This window comes from Lithobates pipiens, unplaced genomic scaffold (assembly GCF_037356315.1).
Source record: "Lithobates pipiens isolate NorthernLeopardFrog02 unplaced genomic scaffold, aLitPip1_a1.2 Scaffold_16, whole genome shotgun sequence".
NCBI classification, from domain to species: domain Eukaryota; kingdom Metazoa; phylum Chordata; class Amphibia; order Anura; family Ranidae; genus Lithobates; species Lithobates pipiens.
The window spans coordinates 628,509,279-628,529,657 of record NW_027507748.1 but is presented as its reverse complement, the minus strand read 5'-3'; the positions used below and the strand labels follow the sequence as shown (position 1 = coordinate 628,529,657).

The window sequence follows — 20,379 nt, the reverse complement described above, 5'->3', positions numbered from 1 at the left end:
GACTCCTTGTGCTGCTTTTCTCTGAGCTCTGCTACAAAAACTGCAACCAGCTGATACCAAGTTAAATTTGTGTATTTGCACTGCTTTTAATTAAAAAATAATTATTTGGTGTGGGGGGCGTTACGGTGTGGGGTTGTTCCAGTGAAGGGAACTCTTAAGGTGTCAGCATACAAAAAACATTTTGGGCAATTTCATGCTCCCAACAGATTATGGATCATGTGTGTGTAAAGGCAGACGTTCCAATACTTTTGGTAATATAGTGTATATGCATATCTGATACCTGACTGATGCCTGTACAAGCTGCATTCACTACAGTGGTCACGGCTACCAATATTGACAGGAGCAATTTCTGGGTCCTGTGCTGAGTGGCTGCTCTTCTCCATAGTAACCACATGGGGGCCACACGCTGAGCAGTGCCGACATTCAGAGAAGGTTTTGTATTCTCCGATTGGACTAGGTGGTAATTGTGTTTATTCAAAATGTATAAGGCTTTCCCTGGATGGAGGCAGTCCCTTCTGAGGTTACTCTGCAGGACGACAGCCACTCAGTCCTGGAACCCGAAGACCGCTGCCATCACTAGCTGTGATTATTACAGTGATTTGAGGCTTCCACAGGTATCGGTCCGGTATGAGATATGCATGTGTGTCCATTGGTCCAAGCTTCTCCAAAAGTAACTATGCTATAAAAATCATACCTAGAATACAGATTTTTAAAAAAAACAAAAAAACAAACACACAGATATATTTAATTAGGCAAACTGCACTAACCCAAGACAACCAGATTTAGTATTTCAGTAAACTCAAATCTAATTGGCTGCTATAGATGACATCACTTTGCACAGGATCAGTCACTGCACTGCTGCAGTGCATAAGATCAGAATTTTTTTTAACCCTTTTATGGACGCCTAGCATGTACACATTTCCACCCCTATCACAATAAGTGTAAGTATGGGTTCAAAAGCATTTACATGTTCATACTGCTGCCAGCTTTAGCTCCAAAGCACAAAAGATCCATATGATGAAAAGCACAATCATTTTAGAGGATTCCAAAAATGTAAGTTTGTAATGTAATAAATAAAAAAATTAAATAAAAATAAAACAGTCAAAATAAAATCCTTCTAATCCAACACATGCAGAGATTTGGTCAAAGTGATGCTCCTTGAAAAGATTGTCTCTGTTCCAAAGCCTGACGACTGAGAAGCTGCTGTTGGGTCTGAAGAAACTTGACAACGTCTGGACTTCTCAAAAGGGACTGGTGGCAAAATCAAAATGTGTCATTAATGGTATCACAGGCACAGAAATCATTAAAGAGGAACTGCAGTCTGCTCACATAATTGTAATTATAACATCTTTGCCATTCTGAAGCTTCCCTCCAACCACTTTGCATATTTTATATATACTGTGATTCTGTACTTGCCAAATATGCTGCAGAAATCTCCCTCCACTGAGTCTGGCTGTATCCATTTTAACTTCCTGGACTTATTGCCTGTTTACTTCCTGGACTTGCACAGACAAGCACCTCCAGCTCTGCAGCTCTTATTGGCCCTCTCAGGAGAGAAAGCTGTGCATGATGTCATTAGAATATCAACAAAAAGTTCATTTATTTCAGTAATTCTATTTAAAAAGTGAAACTCATTATATAGATTCATTACACACAGGATGATATATAATTCAATCCTTTTTCTTAATTTTGATGATTATGGCTTACATCTAGTGAAAACCCAAAATTCAGTATCTCAGAAAATTAAAATATTACATAAGACCAATAAAAAAAAAAAAAAAAAAAGAAGTTTTTTAATACAGAAATGTTGGCTTACTGAAAAGTCCATGTACAGTATAGTATACACTCAATACTTGGTATGCAACAATTGTAGCCCATGTCCTGGATATGTCTCGGTGTGGTCTAGTGTCTTGAAGCACTGACACCAACCATAATCCACTCCTTGTTAAACCCCCATCCCCCCCAAATTATTGAATGGCCTTTGCTTCACAATCCTCTCATTGCTGCGGTTATCCCTGTTGCTTGTGTACCTTTTTCTACCACACTTTTTCCTTCCACTAAACCTTGCATTAATTATGCTTGGACACAGCACTCTGTGGACAGCCAGCTTCTTTAGCAGTGACCTTTTGTGACTTACTCTCCTTGTGTGAGGGTGTCAATGACTCTTCTGGACACTGTCAAATCAGAAGTCTTCCCCATAATTGTGCAACCTACCAAACCAGACAGAGACCATTTAAAGGCTCAGAAAAGCTTTACAGATGTTTTAATTAGCTGATTAGAGTGCGACCCCATGGGGGTTATTTACTAAATTCAAATCCACTGTTCACTACAAAGCTCACTGAAAGTGCGCTTGGAAGTGCAGTTGCTGTAGATCTGAAAGTGAGGGGAAGCACTGCTGATTTTATCATCCAATCATGTGCAAGCTAAAATGTTGTTTATTTTCCTTGCATGCCCCCCTCGGATCTACAGGTACTGCACTTGAAAGTGCTCTTTCAGTGCAATTTCAAGTGCACTTGCAGTGCAAAGTGTATTTGCCTTCAGTAAATAACCCCCTACGAGTCTACAATATTGAACTTTATCACAATATTCTAATTTTCTGAGATACTGAATTGTGGGTTTTGACAAGCCGTAAGCCATAATCATCAAAATTAAATCAAAAGAAATTCTTGAACTATATCACTCTGTGTGTAATGAATCTAATATACGAGTTTCACATTTTGAATTGAATTACTGAAATAAATTAAAGGGGTGGTAAACCCTTGCTTTTTCACCTTAATGCATCCTGGTATTAATTTTTGGGGAAACCCACTGCGTTTATTTTTTTTTGGCATGGGGCTCACCTGAACACGGTAGTCAACATCAATGGATGGGAAAAAAAAATCCCCTGCAAGGCAATCACATACTAGCACATTATTAGAGACCTTAGAACAAAGCCCTCCAGTGCCGCTTTGTCACCGCTGAGAGGGCTGACATCTTCCCCCGGTCTTTCTTCTGGGGTCACGGTCTCCGGCTACATGTGTGGCTAGGGGTGCGAAGACCGCCTTTTTTTTTAGCGTGTGAAAGGGGCCTAAACCCTAGAAGCTGATTGGTCACCAGGCCTGCTGATAAAGACAATACAGCTAGCCCCCCCCTGTACCGGGCCCAGGCCTCAGTTTAAAAAAGGGGCCCAGCATCTGCTGAGCAGAAGAGCCAGCAATGCTGCCTTATAGCTGACAATTGTGACTCTTGTGCAGTGCTGCTAGTTTCTACTTTTCTTTTTTTGCTCTGGCTGGACTGCTGGAGGATCAGTTCTAGTATCTGCACCCCTCCCCCTTGCTGTCTGGAACCCCTGTGTGCCCCCTTCCCCCACAGTGCTGCCATTTTCCCTCCTCTCCTGCCGGTAGCGGCTGAGGGCACACAGGTGGGTTATTTCAGGATGATGGTCATGGGGGAACACACCACCCTGAATGAACACAGCAAGCAAATCGGGGCCAGTTATTGCCTGCATCCTGCTATTCACTTGAATGGGTCTTGCTCAATGGGGGTAGAATTTCTGGCATCGCAAGTGTTGCATTTTGGCAAAAATATAGATAGATTTTTTCGGAGGAGGGGGGCCTTGATTTTTATCAGCAGCCCTGTTGGTTACTATGTACATCTGCACTGAACTCTGTGTGCGTCAGTTTTGGTAAATCTCCTGCAACGTGAAGCCAGCCTAAGGCAAAACTGCAATAACAGTGACAGGTGGCTAGATATAGAAAGTTATGTTCAAAGCTCTTGGTGATGGGTGACTGAACCCGCAAAGTGTGCCAATCTAATCCATGAACATTTTAACAATCTCCAGCATTAACCACTGAAAACACTTACAAGTCTTTTCTGGTTTAACACTTGTTCCAGCAATGTAGGGCGAGGAGGGCGATCCCCAACAGATCCAGTTCTTTGTTTTGTAAGAGACACAGAGCACTCTGCAGTATCCTAAATGGATAATAAAAAACAAATAGAGGATAAATAATCTTGTATCTCTATCTGCAATGTACAGCAAATCTCAATGCAGACCTATTTGGTGTATTTAGCTTCTAATCACTAGTCTGAGGAGCTTCGCTCTTAGCAAACATTTACAACTCATTCAAAACCTCTGAACAGCTTTCTTGAAAAACCTTTAAAACATCCTTCAGCTCCATTTATAGAACACCGATCTCAATATGAATGTGGTTTTAAAGCAGGGGTCTCCAAACTTTCTAAACAAAGAGCCAGTTTACTGTGCTTTAGATTTTAAGGGGGCTGGACTGTGGCCATTGGGAGATGAAGTCACAGCATCAGTGTGAGTAAAAAATGTCCCATCTATTCTATTAGGGGAATTATTAGTGGCCCCATCGCCGGTGTCATTGGGAGGGACAGCGGCCCCATCGCAAGTGTCATTGGGAGGGACAGCGGCCCCATCGCAAGTGTCATTGGGAGGGACAGCGGCCCCATCGCAAGTGTCATTGGGAGGGACAGCGGCCCCATCGCCGGTGTCATTGGGAGGGACAGCACCCCCATCGCCGGTGTCATTGGGAGGGACAGCGGCCCCATCGCCGGTGTCATTGGGAGGGACAGCGGCCCCATCGCCGGTGTCATTGGGAGGAACAGTACACCATTACTGGCGGCAAGTTGGAAAAATAGTGCCTCACTGTTGGTGTCAGTGCAGGAATTGTTGCCAGCAAGCAAAGGGCTATATCAGGCCTCTGAGGCTGCAGTTTGGAGGCAACTGCTTTAAAGCGTGTTTTTAGCAAGCTTAAAGCAGAACGTTGGCCAAACCTATAATTGGACATATGCACTGTAAAAAATAAATAAGCACTAAAGATGTGTCCTGTGTGTAGTCTGCAGCATTTTGTAAACTTTTTATTCATTCCCTACAGTATAGTAAACCCCGAGTGTCCAGCGCAGATACTTACACTTCTGACTGGAGTACAGCTCTGATGGGGAGTTGCTCGCTCTCCACTGGGAGAATGTCTTGCATTCCTTTTAAAGAATGAAAAGGTGTTCTAAAAAGCAGGGCGCTAGCACATATATAATATGTACATATAATGAAAGAGTGAATAATAATCCAAATACGCTTCAAAATAGTCCAAAAGATACATCCAAAACAGTGCAAAAAACAAAACAAAAACCCCACTTTGAAATAATATCACAGTCCAGAAAAAATATATATTCCTAAATCTTTGCTGGGAAAAAACTCCAACCACCATGCTCTTGTTTGTAAGAGTGCCTTAAATACTCCTTATAAAAAGGTGCGCAACCACAACATGTACAAAATGCACCCTGCTTAGACCCCTTTCACACAGAGGCAGTTTTCAGGCGTTTTAGCGCTAGAAATAGCACCTGTAAGGCACCGGAAAACTGCCTCCCATTCTCTGCAATGAGTGCTTTCACACTGGGCGGTGTGCTTGCGGGACGTTAAGAAAAGTCCTGCAAGCAGCATCTTTGGGGTGGTTTGGGAGCGATGTTTGCAGCGCTCCTAAAACGCCCTTGCCCATTGCAATGAATGGGCATCACTTCCAAATCTCCTGAAAAGTGCTTCGGAAGCACCACAACATGGGCGGTTTTAACCCCTTCTTTGGGTACTAGTGGGGGTTAAAAGCCCCGCTTAAAGAGCCGCTAAAACAAGCGTCGCTTCAGCACTAACGCACGGGCAGCCCCAGTGTGAAAGGAGTCTTAACAAAAACATCTATAATATGTGCGCATTTGGTGTCTTAGGCCCTATTCACACTTGAGCGTTTTGTAGTCTGAAGCCACAAAGCTCTGGAGGGAAAAAAATCAATTATTCTCTATGGAAATGGTTAGGACATTCGGCTGTTTGAAACACATGTTGGTTTGGACCGAGCAGTGTGCAGGACAACATAAGCAGGCTGTTTGTGTTGGTGCTGACTATAGCACCTTTAAATATAAGTGGAAATTGGCAGTTGAAGGGGGTTAACCACTAGGGGGCAGTGAAGGGGTTAAGTGTGTCCTAGTGTGTGCTCTAACTGTAGGGGGGGTGGGACTGTGCAGGGGAGATGTCAGATCCTGTTCATACTCTGTATGAATAGAGACCTGTCTGTTCTCCCCTCAGAGAACTGGAAACTGTGGCCGTCTACCTTACCGATGTAACGTCTGCGTTTTGCGCAGCCGAGCCATGTTGCCGCAGTATAAATGCGGGCACTGTTTGGCAAACAGTTAAGCGTGCATTTTGTACATATTGCGGTGGCGCATCTTTTAGGCCCCTTTCACACGGGGCGGATCCACTCAGCAGAGGATCGATATGCTGATCCCGCTGAGCAGACGGATGACAGGCCCATCTCTACTCACTGTGTTGAGACAGACCTGTCAGAGCTCCGCTCTGAAGATTGGATGAAAAAGCACAGCATGTTTGTTTTCACCCAATTCGCTGGACGGATGGCGAACGTATTGCCAATTTTTTTTGACCATTTTGGAATTTTAAGCTTATCTGGATTATTAGTCACTCTTTCATTATATGTAAATACTATATACGTGATAGTGCATTGCTTTTTATTAGTCACTAGGCTAGACGGAGAGGTTGAAACTGCCTAATGTTCTATCCATCTCACCTCCACAAACAAAAAAAAAAAATGGGGGTTTTCCCTTTGGTTATACTTTAATCACACATCAAAGATAAGTCAAATATGCTGAAATCTGCAAAACCTCTGGATGTATTGTGATTAGGAATGGCCTTGGGCGTGTTCAGGATACCACGTGCCAATCCCGCCAGAAAGCCGGCACTGCAGACCGCTAATCACAGATGGGGAAATGTCTCACTGCCTGTGGTTAGCAGTGTGCAGGGTCAGCTTCCTGGCGGGATCCTGAACACGCCCGAGGCCATCTCTAATTGTGATCCGGCTTGATGACAAAATGTCATTTTTATTGCAGTTTCCAGCATAAAACATTGACTAAAGTCAGTATTCAGTATGTAGAGAGTGATGACTGTTCCAGGCTTTCTGGAATAGTCACAAGAGCTGCCCAGCCTGGAGATACTAAGCATGACATAATGCCAGACATTGGACCTCCAGCTTGCTGACGGATTTCATCCCCTGATCATTGTTGGGAGTTTGTGTTCCTCCGCAAGGACAGGCTACTATGGGTGTATATGATGTAGCGTGAGGTCTTTCTGGAGAGTGACAAACCTGAGCCTGACATAACTCCAGATGTTAGACTTCCAGCTTGCTGATGGACTTGATCTTCTGTTCATTGCTGGGAGTTGGGTATTTACGATGTAGATTGTGGTGACTGTTCTAGACTTTCTAATGTGGGCACAAGACTTGTCCTGGCAGCAGATACTAATCATAGCACCGTGCTTGTTGGTGGATTTTATCCTCAATCATTGCCGAGAGTTATAGTTCCACAAGGACAGTTACTATAGGATATACAGTATCTCACAAGAGTACGTACACCTCTCACATTTAAAAAAAAAAAAATGTTATTATATCTTTTCATGTGACAACACTGAGGAAATGACATATTGCTACAATGTAATGTAGTGAGTGTACAGCTTGTATAACAGTGTAAATTTGCTGTCCCCTCAAAATAACTCAACACACAGCCATTAATGTCTAAACCGCTGGCAACCAAAGTGAGTACACCCCTAAGTAAAAATGTCCAATTTGGGTCCAATTAGCCTTTTTCCCTCTTCCCGGTGTCATGTGGCTCTCACTCTCTCATACTGATCACTGGAAGTTCAACATGGCACCTCATGGCAAAGAACTCTGAGGATCTGAAAAAAAGAATTGTTGCTCTCCACTTAACAATGGCCTAGGCCAGTGATGGCTTACCTTGGCACCCCAGATGTTTTGGAACTACATTTCCCATGATGCTCAACTACACTACAGAGTACCTGAGCATCACAGGAAATGTAGTTCCAAAACATCTGGGGTGTCAAGGTTTGCCATCACTGGCCTAGGCTATAAGATTGCCAAGACCCTGAAACTGAGCTGCAGCACGGTGGCCAAGACCATACAGCGGTTTAACAGAACAGGACTCAGCATGGTTGACTAAAGAAGTTGACTGCACATGCTCAGCGTCATATCCAGAGGTTGTCTTTGGCAAATAGATGTGGGGGGGTCAGCCTGTCAGTGCTCAGACCATACGCTGCACACTGCATCAAATTGGTCTGCATGGCTGTCATGCCAGAAGGAAGCCTCTTTTAAAGATAATGCACAAGAAAGCCCACAAACAGTTTGCTGAAGACAAGCAGACTAAGGACATGAATTACTGGAACCCATGTCCTGTGGTCTGATGAGACCAAGATAAACTTATTTGGTTCAGATGGTGACAAGCATGTGTGGCGGCAACCAGATGAGGAGTACAAAGACAAGTGAGTCTTGCCTACAGTCAAGCATGGTAGTGGGAGTGTCATGGTCTGGGGCTGCATGAGTGCTGCCGACACTGGGGAGCTACAGTTCATTGAGGAAACCTTGAATGCCAACATGTACTGTGACATACTGAAGCATACTCCCTTTGGAGACTGGGCCACAGGCAGTATTCCATCATGATGACGACCCCAAGCACAGCTCCAAGATGACCATTGCCTTGCTAAAGAAGCTGAGGATAAAGGTGATGGACTTGCCAAGTATGTCTCCCGACCTAAATCCTATTGAGCATCTGTGGGGCATCCTCAAACGCAGTGGAGGCTGGTGCTCAAATTTTTGTTTTGGGGGGGGGGGGGGGGGGGCAAACTTCTGAAAAAAACACATAAAATGCTGCCACTGTGCTCATCAAATTTCGCCACTGCTCGCTGGCTGCCTGGTACTTACCTCATCTTGGTAGGGAATCAGGCAGCAGGTCAGGCGGCGGCGGCTCCTGTGTCCTCCATTTGCCTCGTCTTCCTTCTGCTAGGCATCCAATCACAGCTCCGGTGCCTTCAGAAAATCAGGCGACGGGTATTAGATCCACGCCTCCTGATTGGCTGAGAGGCGGTTCAGTGTTAGAAAAGCGAATATTCATTTGTTTTGAACACATCTGAGTGTGTTCGTATCGCAATGCTCTGCACCACAAGTTCAACTTTTTTGAAGCCCGTTAGAGCCAATGGCTCTGATCCGGTGCTTCAACCCCCCCCCCCGCTGGAATTCAGATGCCGGGACATGAATCTATCCAAAAAAAAAAAAACACAGGAAAGATGCAGCCATTTTTACACCCCACTGCAATTAGTCTTATTGCTAATGCCGGGAGCAGTTTGCTACTAGTGCAAAGTTCCCTTTTTATATCATAAATCTATCCGTACTACACAGAGGGGGTGGCATGATAGAGGTGGCGGCACCCGATCACCCCTAATGGACGTACCGCCACTGCTCAAAACAGATGGTGGGGGGAGCACAAGGTCTCTAGCATCCACCAGCTCTGTGATGTCATCATGGAGGAGTGCAAAAGGACTCCATGCCCAAGAGGGTTAAGGCAGTGCTAGAAAATAATGATGACCACACAAAATATTGACACTTTGGGTGCAATTTGGACATTTTCACTTAGAGGTGTACTCACTTTTGTTACCGGCGGTTTAGACATTAATGGCTGTGTGTTGAGTTATTTTGAGGGGACAGCAAATTTACACTGTTATACAAGCTGTACACTCACTACTTTACATTGTAGCAAAGTGTAATTTCTTCAGTGTTGTCACATGAAAAGATATAATAAAATATTTACAATAATGTGAGGCAGGGGTGTACTCTTTTGTGAGATACTGTGTGTGTATATATATATATATATATATACGCCATTTAAATCCTGTATAATAATAAATATATTAAATATGATGTCGAGTGTGGTGACAGTTCTAGGCTTTCAGGTGTGTACACAACACCTCAAATACTAATCCTGACATGGCACCCTCCTGTTGGCGGATTTAATTGCTGGGATTTGTGGTTCCACAAGGACAGGTCACTTTTGGTATAGAAGGTGTAGTGTGATGCCAGTTGTAGACTCTCTCAAATAGTCACAAGCCCTGTCCTGGCAGTAGATACTTATGATATGGCACCTGCTTGCTGGTAGATTTGCTCCCCAGATCATTGCTGGGAGTTGTAGTCCCACAACAAGGACAGGTCATTATTGGTGTATATGATGTAGATTGATGACTTTCTGGAGAGTCACAAACTTGAGCCTGACATAAAGCCAGATGTTAGACTTCCAGTTGCTGATGGATTTGATCTCCTGTTCATTGCTGGGAGTTGTAGTTCCCCAATTAGGACAGGTTTTTACAGGTATTTATGATGTAGGCCAGGGATATGCAATTAGCGGACCTCCAGCTGTTGCAAAACTACAAGTCCCATCATGCCTCTGCCTCTGCGTGTCATGCTTGTGGCTGTCAGTCTTGCTATGCCTCATGGGACTTGTAGTTCTGCAACAGCTGGAGGTCCGCTAATTGCATATCCCTGATGTAGAGTGTGGTGACTGTTCTAGACTTTCTAGTATGGGCACAAGACTTGCCCTGGAAGCCAATCATAGCACCGTGCTTGTTTAATCCCCAATTATTGCTGGGAGTTGTAGTCCCACAACAACAAGGACAGGTAACGATCGGTATAGAAGGTGTAGTGTGATGCCAGTTGTAGTCACAGGCCCTGTCCTGGCAGAAGATACTTATCCTGACATGGTGTCACATCACATTCGGTTACCCATCACATTTTGCTACCCGCTGGAGAGTGCATGCGTGACACCGCCATGTGTGTTCAAACTTCGGGCACGGCCTCGATTCGCTAGGCATAATTATAATCTAACTCTATGTCCACTTGGATGGTGGGACTTGAACCTGGACTCAGGGGTGGAACACATATGGCAGTGTCATGCATGCGCAGTCCAGCAGGTAGTCAAATGTGATGGGTCGCCATATGCGACGAAACAATGGCACCAGCTGGCTGATGGATTTGCTCCCCGGATCATTGCTGGGAGTTGTAGTCCCACAACAAGGAAGGGTCACTCTGGGTGTATATGATGTAGTGTGATGACAGTTCTACTTTCCTGCAGCCTGACATAAACGCCCCATGTTAGACCCCCCAGCTGACTGGTGGATTTGCTGGGAGTTGTAGTTCCCCAACAAGCACAGGTGATGGAGGTTGTAGGCCCATCCCGTGTCCCCGGTGCTGACCTCCAGCTTGCTGGCGGTGGTGGTGACCCCATGATCGCTCTTCTTCTTGTTCTTGTACTTGTCTTTGTACATCTTGTTGCGGTGTTTTTTGCACATCCAGGGTTTCCTCTGCTTGGCCACCTGACTGGTGGTCTCCTGGCAGGCCGGGTAGGTACACGTCTTGGTCACCACGCTGTCATTGTCGCCGGAGTTGTCCTCGTCCTCCAGCTCCTCGGGGCTCGCCGTGCTGTCTCTGGGGTCCGAGGTGTCCAGCAGGTCGACGCCATCATCATCAGCGGGCATCATAGTGTAATAAATGAGCGGGACCTCCGCGTACTGGCCGCCTTCATTCTCCTCTTCTTCCTCCTCCTCCCGGGAAGACGAAGCCTCCGTCGGCTCCTGCATGATGGAGGAACCCGGATCCGCTCTGTGTAGGGCGCCGCCTGCACTCCTCCAACCGGGGTCTGGCTGCACACTGTAGCTCCGCGTTTGACAGGAAACACGTGACCTCCACTCAACTTGCTTTTTTTAAATTAACTTTAATGTAACAAACATTCAATAGACACTAGACACAACTTTGGAAATGGAAGTCACATGTTTCCTGTCACATCTGCATTAATAAAGAATAGGGATGAGCTTAGTCAGGCGTGTTCGCATGGTCCACGTGCTGAACCCGCCAGGAAGTCGGCACAGCGCTGCGCTAATCACAGACAGTACAAAATATCCCCGATGTGTGGCTGCAGACAGGGTCGGACTGGGAATAAAAACCCTGGAAAAAATGTCATAACGTCATTTATTTTCTTGTTCATGCAAGGGAAAACCATACATTTAAAGCACAGTTTATGAAGAATGTATTATATATAGATATGAAATCACACGGAGATATATATATATATCTCCGTGTGATTTCATATATGAGAGATATATATACAGTGCCTTGCGAAAGTATTCGGCCCCCTTGAACTTTTCAACCTTTTGCCACATTTCAGGCTTCAAACATAAAGATATAAAATTTTTATTTTTTGTGAAGAATCACCAACAAGTGGGACACAATTGTGAAGTGGAATGAAATCTATTGGATTTTTGAAACTTTTTTAACTAATAAAAAAATGAAAAGTGGGGCGTGCAAAATTATTCGGCCCCCTTGCGTTAATACTTTGTAGAGCCACCTTTTGCTGCGATTACAGCTGCAAGTCGCTTGGGGTATGTCTCTATCAGTTTTGCACATCGAGAAACTGAAATTCTTGCCCATTCTTCCTTGCAAAACAGCTGGAGCTCAATGAGGTTGGATGGAGAGCGTTTGTGAACAACAGTTTTCAGCTCTTTCCACAGATTCTCGATTGGATTCAGGTCTGGACTTTGACTTGGCCATTCTAACACCTGGATACGTTTATTTGTGAACCATTCCTTTGTAGCTTTTGCTGTATGTTTGGGATCATTGTCTTGTTGGAAGATAAATCTCCGTCCCAGTTTCAGGTCTTTTGCAGACTCCAACAGGTTTTCATCCAGAATGGTCCTGTATTTGGCTGCATCCATCTTCCCCTCAATTTTAACCATCTTCCCTGGCCCTGCTGAAGAAAAGCAGGCCCAAACCATGATGCTGCCACCACCATGTTTGACAGTGGGGATGGTGTGTTGAGGGTGATGAGCTGTGTTGCTTTTACGCCAAACATATCGTTTTGCATTGTGGGCAAAAAGTTCGATCTTGGTTTCATCTGACCAGAGCACCTTCTTCCACATGTTTGGTGTGTCTCCCAGGTGGCTTGTGGCAAACTTTAGACGAGACTTTTTATGGATATCTTTGAGAAATGGCTTTCTTCTTGCCACTCTTCCATAAAGGCCAGATTTGTGCAGTGTACGACTGATTGTTGTCCTATGGACAGACTCTCCCACCTCAGCTGTAGTTCTCTGCAGTTCATCCAGAGTGATCATGGGCCTCTTGGCTGCATCTCTGATCAGTCTTCTCCTTGTCTGAGCTGAAAGTTTAGAGGGATGGCCAGGTCTTGGTAGATTTGTGGTGGTCTGATACTCCTTCTATTTCAAAATGATCGCTTGCACAGTACTCCTTGGGATGTTTAAAGCTTGGGAAATCTTTTTGTATCCAAATCCGGCTTTAAACTTCTCCACAACAGTATTACAGACCTGCCTGGTGTGTTCCTTGGTCTTCATGATGCTCTCTGCGCTTTCAACAGAACCCTGAGACTATCACAGAGCAGGTGCATTTATACAGAGACTTTATTACACACAGGTGGATTCTATTTATCACCATCAGTCATTTAGGACAACATTGGATCATTCAGAGATCCTCGCTGAACTTCTGGAGTGAGTTTGCTGCACTGAAAGTAAAGGGGCTGAATAATTTTGCACGCACCACTTTTCAGTTTTTTATTTGCTAAAAAAGTTTAAAATATCCAATAGATTTCGTTCCACTTCACAATTGTGTCCCACTTGTTGGTGATTCTTCACAAAAAATAATTTTTTTATATCTTCATGTTTGAAGCCTGAAATGTGGCATAACCTGATATAATTTCCTATCCAGGGTTTCAGAGGAATATCCTTTCTCAAGAAATGTATCCCTTACTAAAGCTGCTTGCAACAGATAATCTTCATCAGAGGTGCAGTTCCTACGGATACGGAGAAACTCCATCAGGTTATGGAGACAACTCAAGAGATGTGTCTTCAACCCAAGGAGAGAGTTGCTGGAATGAACCATGAATGGGGTTTTATCAGCACTCTACATGGACAATATAAGGAGGTGGAAGCGATTGTCCATAAACATTGGGATATTCTAAAATTGGATCGCACCCTTAAGGAGGTTATTCCAGAGAAACCAAGATTTTTATACAGACGAAATCCTTCGTTTGGGGATAAAATCATTAAGAAAGTTTTAGACCCCCCATCCAGACCATGTATGTTTTGGGACCAGGCTCCTGTGCGATCCAAAGCCGATCCCCCAGTGATGTCCCTCTTTACATCAGGTGTCCCCCCAGCAGTGTCCCTCCTTACATCAGGTGTCCCCAGTGGAGCCCCTGTTTACATCAGATGTCCCCAGAGGAGGTGTCCTGCAGCTGAGTCCTCCTTACATCAGGTGTCCCCCAGCAGAGTCCTCCTTACATCAGATGTCCCCCAGCAGAGTCCTCCTTACATCAGGTGTCCTCCAGCGGTGTCCCTCCTTACATCAGGTGTCCCCCAGTGGAGACCCCCCTTACATTAGGTATCCCCCAGTGGAGACCCCCCTTACATCAGGTGTTCCCCAGTGGAGCACCCCCCTTACATTAGGTGTCCCCCAGTGGAACTCCCCCCTTACATTAGGTGTCCCCCAGTGGAGTGCCCCCCTTACATTAGGTGTCCCCCAGTGTAGAGTCCCCTTACATTAGGTGTCCCCCAGTGGAGCACCCCCTTACATCAGATGTCCCCCAGTGGATCCCCCCTTTACATTAGGTGTCCCAGCAGCGCAGTCTCCACCGCTGTTATGGTAGACCAGCTCTCATGTAACACAGGTAACTTGCCAAAAGGAACAAACAAGACGCGGAGGCGGCCGGGTGGCTGCCAATAGAAATTGAGCTGCCGCCTACCCCCAGACCGGCAGCAAGCCACAGGGCGTGGGCGGCAGCTCAATTTCTATTGGCAGCCATCCGCCTGTCTCTGCCTCTTGTTTGTTCCCCTCGGCAAGTGACCAGGCTATACAAGAGCTGGTCTTCTGTAAAATGGTGGCCAGCGGAGACAATTCACTGCCGGCCGTGGACCTCCAGTGGCAGCGGCGAAAAAATGGGAAAACAGATTTCACGGAAAACGCTAAAAGCAAGACAGGTCTAAATCCCAAGAATGTCCTGGGAAATTCGAGACATTTCTCAATTATGCTTGCTATTATTGGGTCAGTTCATAATTCTAGAAGGTATAGCAAGTGCCTCAGATAGGAAGTGCTTATTTTTGCCATGGAAGACTTTGCAACCCTTTGTGAAGTCTCCCTGTGAGCGGATCCTGATCTTTAACTTCTTCCCACCTGGCCACTAAATATAAACAGCTGGGTGTCAATAAAGCGCAGCGTGCAATGCCGATGTGCCTGTATCCCCGGAGGAGGGCTCTGTGATTGGCCCTTCTGATCACATAATGGCTGTGTCCAATTATAGCCATCATGTGATGTAAATAGAGCTGTTTGTCAGGCAGTCGGCTCTGCTTCTCCTCACACAGCCTGTCAATGAGGAGAAGCAGAGACAATCTGTGCTGCCAGCTGGGGATCAGTGAGTTTTGAGCTATTTTTACAGCTTTTCACACACTGATATCCCAGCCCAAACAGTGTCCTGTCACAGTATCCCCACACAGTGAACAACACCTGTCACACATCTGTCACAGTAAAAATATCTGTCCCAGTGAACATCTGCACACATCTGCCACACCTGTCCCAGTGCCCATCTGCCACATCTGTCCGTGATCATTTACCACATCTGTCCGTGATCATCTGTCCCAGTGAACATCTGCATGCATCTGTCCATGATTATCTGCCACATCTGTCCCAGTAATACCAGATGATCAACATCTGTCACATCTGTTCCAGTGATCATCTGCGCACATCTGTTAACATAGCTAAAAAATTAAGTTTTCATTTTGTTTCCACATTTTCCAAAAACTTGTGGAAAAAAATGACATGTTCAAAAGACTCATTATGCCTCACTGAATATACATTGGAGTGTTTGTTTTCCAAAATGGGGTAATTTTGTGGGTAATTCCATTGTCCTGGTGCTCCAGGGCCTTCAAAAATGTAATAGGTTGTCAGGAAACAAAATTGGTAATTTATGCTCCTAGAACACCTGATGGTGCTCCCTGTATGTTGGGTAGACAATTGCGGTTCATTTAGTTCGGACTTGATATTCAGTACAATAGTACTGGAATAACCCAGTGGCTTACGCGTTGGACCTCCTCCTAGTATGCGCATCTCAAATGTGTTTCATGTCTCCTTATTGAACCATGAACCAGACCCAGACAGAAGTACAATTAAATCACACTTGTTTATTAATAAAAAATAAAAAGGTAAATGGAGTAAGCGTGGTCAAAGCATAGCCATAGTCCAGTAACCGGATCGAGTAGTCAGCCAATCCAGAGTTCAATAACCAGATCTGGTAATCAGCCAGGCCAGAAGTCAGGGATCCAAGTGGAGCAACAGCAAGCAGGATAAGGAGCCAGAAGGGATGTCAGCAAGCCAGTCTTTAAACAGAACTGCAGGAGATGGTTTCTTGTGATGTGACCAAGGCGAAGGCAGAGATGAAGTGAGCTGGCCGGCTTTAAGTAGGCAGGTCTGACGAGCAGGATCAGGAACAGCTGGTAACTGTGGAGAGAGTTGAGAGCTGGCAATTAGCCGACAGCTGAGCAGCCAGCCCAGAGAAGGAAGGGCTAAGCCAGCCCTGACACTTCCCCAGCGGCAGCAGTGAGAATATCTCCACATACTCACCTTTCCAAATCTTCTCTTGCTCCCAGAGGCCCCTCAAAGCACACAAAGACTTTACATTTTGCTGAGTCGGCCAGCCTAACTACATCCTGTTTTTTAGCTGCCTCCCCCGCCATCTCCACCTTGTCCCCCGCTGCCGCCTTGCTAGCCACATCCTGACCTGCCTCCACAGTGTCCACTAACCAATTTCATAAAGGCCACAGCATTAAAGGGTGTGGGGGCGACTCGTATCTCTCCTGCTCATCCCAGGTTCAAACATCTGGACCAATTCCCTCAAACCTGCCAGGAACCCCTGCAACCCTACATCCGCCGTGGCATGGTCCTGGATAAATATGGCAGGGGAATACTCCGTGGGCAATGCAGCCACTGGACCTAGTTCCACCCCCTGTAACCACCCCCACATCCCCGGCAGTTCTAAAGGCACAAACAGAAGTAACAGTGGACTTACCAGGCTGCCTAGGAAGGGTCCCACCAGCTGAAGATCCTGCCTCCATCACTGCAGGGCATGCGTGAGGCTCCTCCTTTTCTGACTGGGACAGCTTGCCCCCTGATTGACTTTCATGTCTTCTTCCCTCACCGACAGCCCTCCAGGGGATCTGTCCCTGGATGCCGAGGATATGCTCTGTTGTCAACCCCGCCTCCTCATGCCAGATCCACCCACCGATTTCCTGGTCGCCTTCCCTGGGCCTTTTCCGCACTCCCCTCTCTGCTGTCCAGTCTCACACCTTCCTTCCGACCTCGTCTGTTTTTGTTTTTTTCAAATTTGAATCTACAAACATGAGTGAATGCAAATGTAAAAGGTTTACAAACAGACGAATTGGAAAAAAAAATCTGCAAAAAAATACTGGCTAAAATGCTGTTTAAAGAAGACGTAATAGTCCTATGATAGCAGTCATTTATTTGATGGCTTGACAGTTTATGCTAATATGACAGCTTCCTTGGTTGTAAAGTATAGACATGGGCATGACGAAAAAATCTGTTTTGTTTTGATTAGTTAATCTAGTTATTCAGTTTCCTTAAATTCGGTTGATTTGTTCAATTCGTAATTTTTTGAATTTTGTTCAAATTTACAGATTTTCTTTTTTTTTTCAATTTGAAACGTTCAAATTGATAAATTTTTAATCGCTCGAATCAAAAAATTTCAATTGTTTTTTAATTCGATTGTGGCAAAGTGAACAAAAAAAAAGAAAAATCTTTATCACATGATTTCTCTGACTCCATAAATCAGCTTTGGCTTTTGTTGAGAAAAATTACGTTGCAAGGAATGTATAACAAACTTTCCAGGTGCCTCCATGGCAGCATACCTGTGATAAGCTCCTCCCCGGAATCCTCCCCTCAGGATAGTTAATAGCTTATAAAAAATGACAACCATATCCCCCCCCCCCCCCCCCCCCAGCATTTTCCTTTTTTTTCTCATACCTGACGGATAGTGTTTGTACGTGAGCTTACCTTTGCCTTGAGCAGCTTCCGTCTGAGTTCTGGCCTCTCCCAGATGCAGTCCCATGTCTTGGGTTACTAACAGCTCTTATAAGAGGGGATCCCCTTCTGAGGGTCTTTTGGGGCAGCAGCCACTTCCTAAGTTGGAGTAAAAGTACTGCGTGCAGGCAAAGATGAAATTCTGTGGGGCAGGTAGGGGCTCGCTTTGAGCCTTTTCTTTCTTAATTTCCTTTCATGCTGTTCGTATTTCTGTTTAGTGCAGACTTCCCTGGTGCTGTTTGGGCGAGCGCTAGGGTGCGAAGCGCCATAGGAAGGCAGGGTCTATGCTTTCTTTTTGCCAGTATAGCGGAAGGAGCAACGCGGCCGTTCTGCGCAGTTAAGAGCAGAGTTCAGTTTTGTTCATCCTTCAGCGGCGGGGGGGCGGAGCTGAGGAGGGGGGTGGGAGGATTCTCCTCCCCCTTCTCCTATTAAAGCACTAATGGCTCAGTTGGAGACAGGCTCTGTCAGTGGCAGGTCCTGCCTTGTGAGTGCTCCTATGCCTGTACTATAGATCGCTCTAGTAAGTAAAAAAAAAAAAAAAAAGTAAAAAAAAAAAAGAAGAGAGTAGGGGAGGGAGGGGGGAGGAACTTAAGTATAGTATTGACTTTATGCAGTCTTATATGCATTGTACCTAGGTCATTGTTCTGGGATATTCCTCTACACAATGGGGTATTTGCTATTTTCTATTTTTATTTAAAAAAAAGGGGAGGTTAAAATTATGGATATAAAGGGATAATTCTTTTTTTTTTAGGCTGTTTTTTAATTTTTATATATATATATATATATATATATATATATATATATATATATATATGTGCTTTCTTTAGTATCCTGTCCAGTTGCCTTTCTGCCCTTGCCTGCCCTTACAATTATGAGTCAGCCGCCGCTAGATCAAGACCCTTGCTTTCTTAGGTAAGGGCACGTACCTTAAGTATTTTTTCTCTTTTTAGTTTTTTTTCTTTTTTTAAAAGAGTGCCTTGCGCTGTTACTTGCCCTATACACCAGAGCATGTTTAATCAGACGTCTGGCGGACGCGCATGCCCAAGTTCGGCGCACAGCCGCTCAACTAGCTCTCTCTATCATTCTAAGGAAAGATCAATTTCCAAAAGGCATCGTTCAGCTATCCCTCCCAGATGGGGAAAAAGGGTAAGTAGGACGTGTAGTGCACCCCCCATGACAGATAAACTGATCTGTAAAGACTGTTTTCAAGATTACGCGGATTGCGAAAAGGCCTAGATGGAGCAAGTTACAAGGTGGAGCAAGTTTTTTTTAAAGAAAAGAGTGGTTAAAGACTCGTTAGCTGAGCTAATTCATTCAACTCCCTCTCTGCAGGACACGCTTAGGGGTCAGGCGCATGCTTCAGAAACAACTACCCCTGGCCAGTCAACCACGTGTCCGTCAGGCGCCTCTTCAACCCCGCCTCCCCTAACAGCAGGGGACAGAGCCAACTCGGAGGATTCCATGGATGAATCGGAACCCTCAGGCTTTAATTTTTCCTTAGTGCAACCATTTATCTTGGCAGTTAAGCAAGCTATCGGTTGGGAGGAGGCGGAAGAGCCACCTAAAAAGGCAAAGTCTTTTTTTCTGTCTTTTTTTCTGTTCCTAAAAAAGGATCTAACAGAAGGAGAATGGAGAAGGACGGACAAACGCTTCTCTCTAAATAGACTCCAAAAGTTGTACCCTCTGGCTGAGTCGGACGCAGCCTTCCTGGACACCCCTCCGGTAGTCGATGCTGCAGTGGTGCGTTTAGCCAAAAACATCACCCTACCTATTGAGGATTCGGCCTCCTTTAAAGACCCTCTGAATAGGCATATAGATGCAGACTTAAAGAAGGCCTACCAGTTAGCTGGAGGAGCATGCAGGCCGGATGTAGTCTTAGCCTCAGTTCATAATGCCGTGAAAGTCTGGACTGAAAACATTGAAGTAGCCATTTGGGAGGATGTACCAAAAGACGGCATTATAAAGGCTTTAGAAGAGCTCAAACTGTCAGCGGATTTCATTGGAGAAGCCGCAATAGATTCAATTAGATATTCAGCCAGAGCAATGTTACACACAATTATGGCCTAGCGAGCGCTGTGGCTAAAACCATGGGCAGCCGACGTGGCATCAAAACAAAACTGGTGCAAAATCCCCTTTGATGGGAAGGCCCTCTTTGGAGAAAGACTGGAAAAGGCGATCTTGAGAGTGACTGGGGGGGGGGGGGGAAATCGGGATTACTTCCCCAGGATAGAAGGGTGAGGCGCTCTCGGGTGGTATTGACTAAATTCCAATCGTCCAGAAACAAGAACTTCACCAACTTCCGACAAAGCAGAGAGCCCAAAAAGATGTGGAGGAGCACTCAAGCCACGTTTCTGAAGGCAAACAAACAGAGAAGCCTCTCCAATACCCAGGGGGGGAAGAA

At 45.3% G+C, this 20,379-nt stretch overlaps 1 protein-coding gene and 1 long non-coding RNA gene across 2 annotated transcripts; both read right to left on the bottom strand.

The window, feature by feature from the left end:
- Nucleotides 1–727: 727 nt before the first annotated feature.
- On the bottom strand, nucleotides 728–11,567 carry RFXAP (regulatory factor X associated protein). The gene is made up of 3 exons (XM_077484151.1): nucleotides 11,081–11,567; nucleotides 3,844–3,951; nucleotides 728–1,251 (listed from the first exon to the last, which is right to left on the bottom strand). The coding sequence occupies exons 1-3, from the start codon at nucleotides 11,462–11,464 to the stop codon at nucleotides 1,144–1,146; spliced, it is 600 nt and encodes a 199-aa protein (XP_077340277.1). The 5' UTR covers nucleotides 11,465–11,567; the 3' UTR covers nucleotides 728–1,143.
- A 4,479-nt stretch (nucleotides 11,568–16,046) lies between these two features.
- On the bottom strand, nucleotides 16,047–18,236 carry LOC143984488 (uncharacterized). Its single transcript, XR_013274885.1, has 3 exons — nucleotides 17,952–18,236; nucleotides 16,951–17,271; nucleotides 16,047–16,382 (listed from the first exon to the last, which is right to left on the bottom strand). It is a non-coding gene; the product is annotated as an uncharacterized LOC143984488 (long non-coding RNA).
- Nucleotides 18,237–20,379: the final 2,143 nt, after the last annotated feature.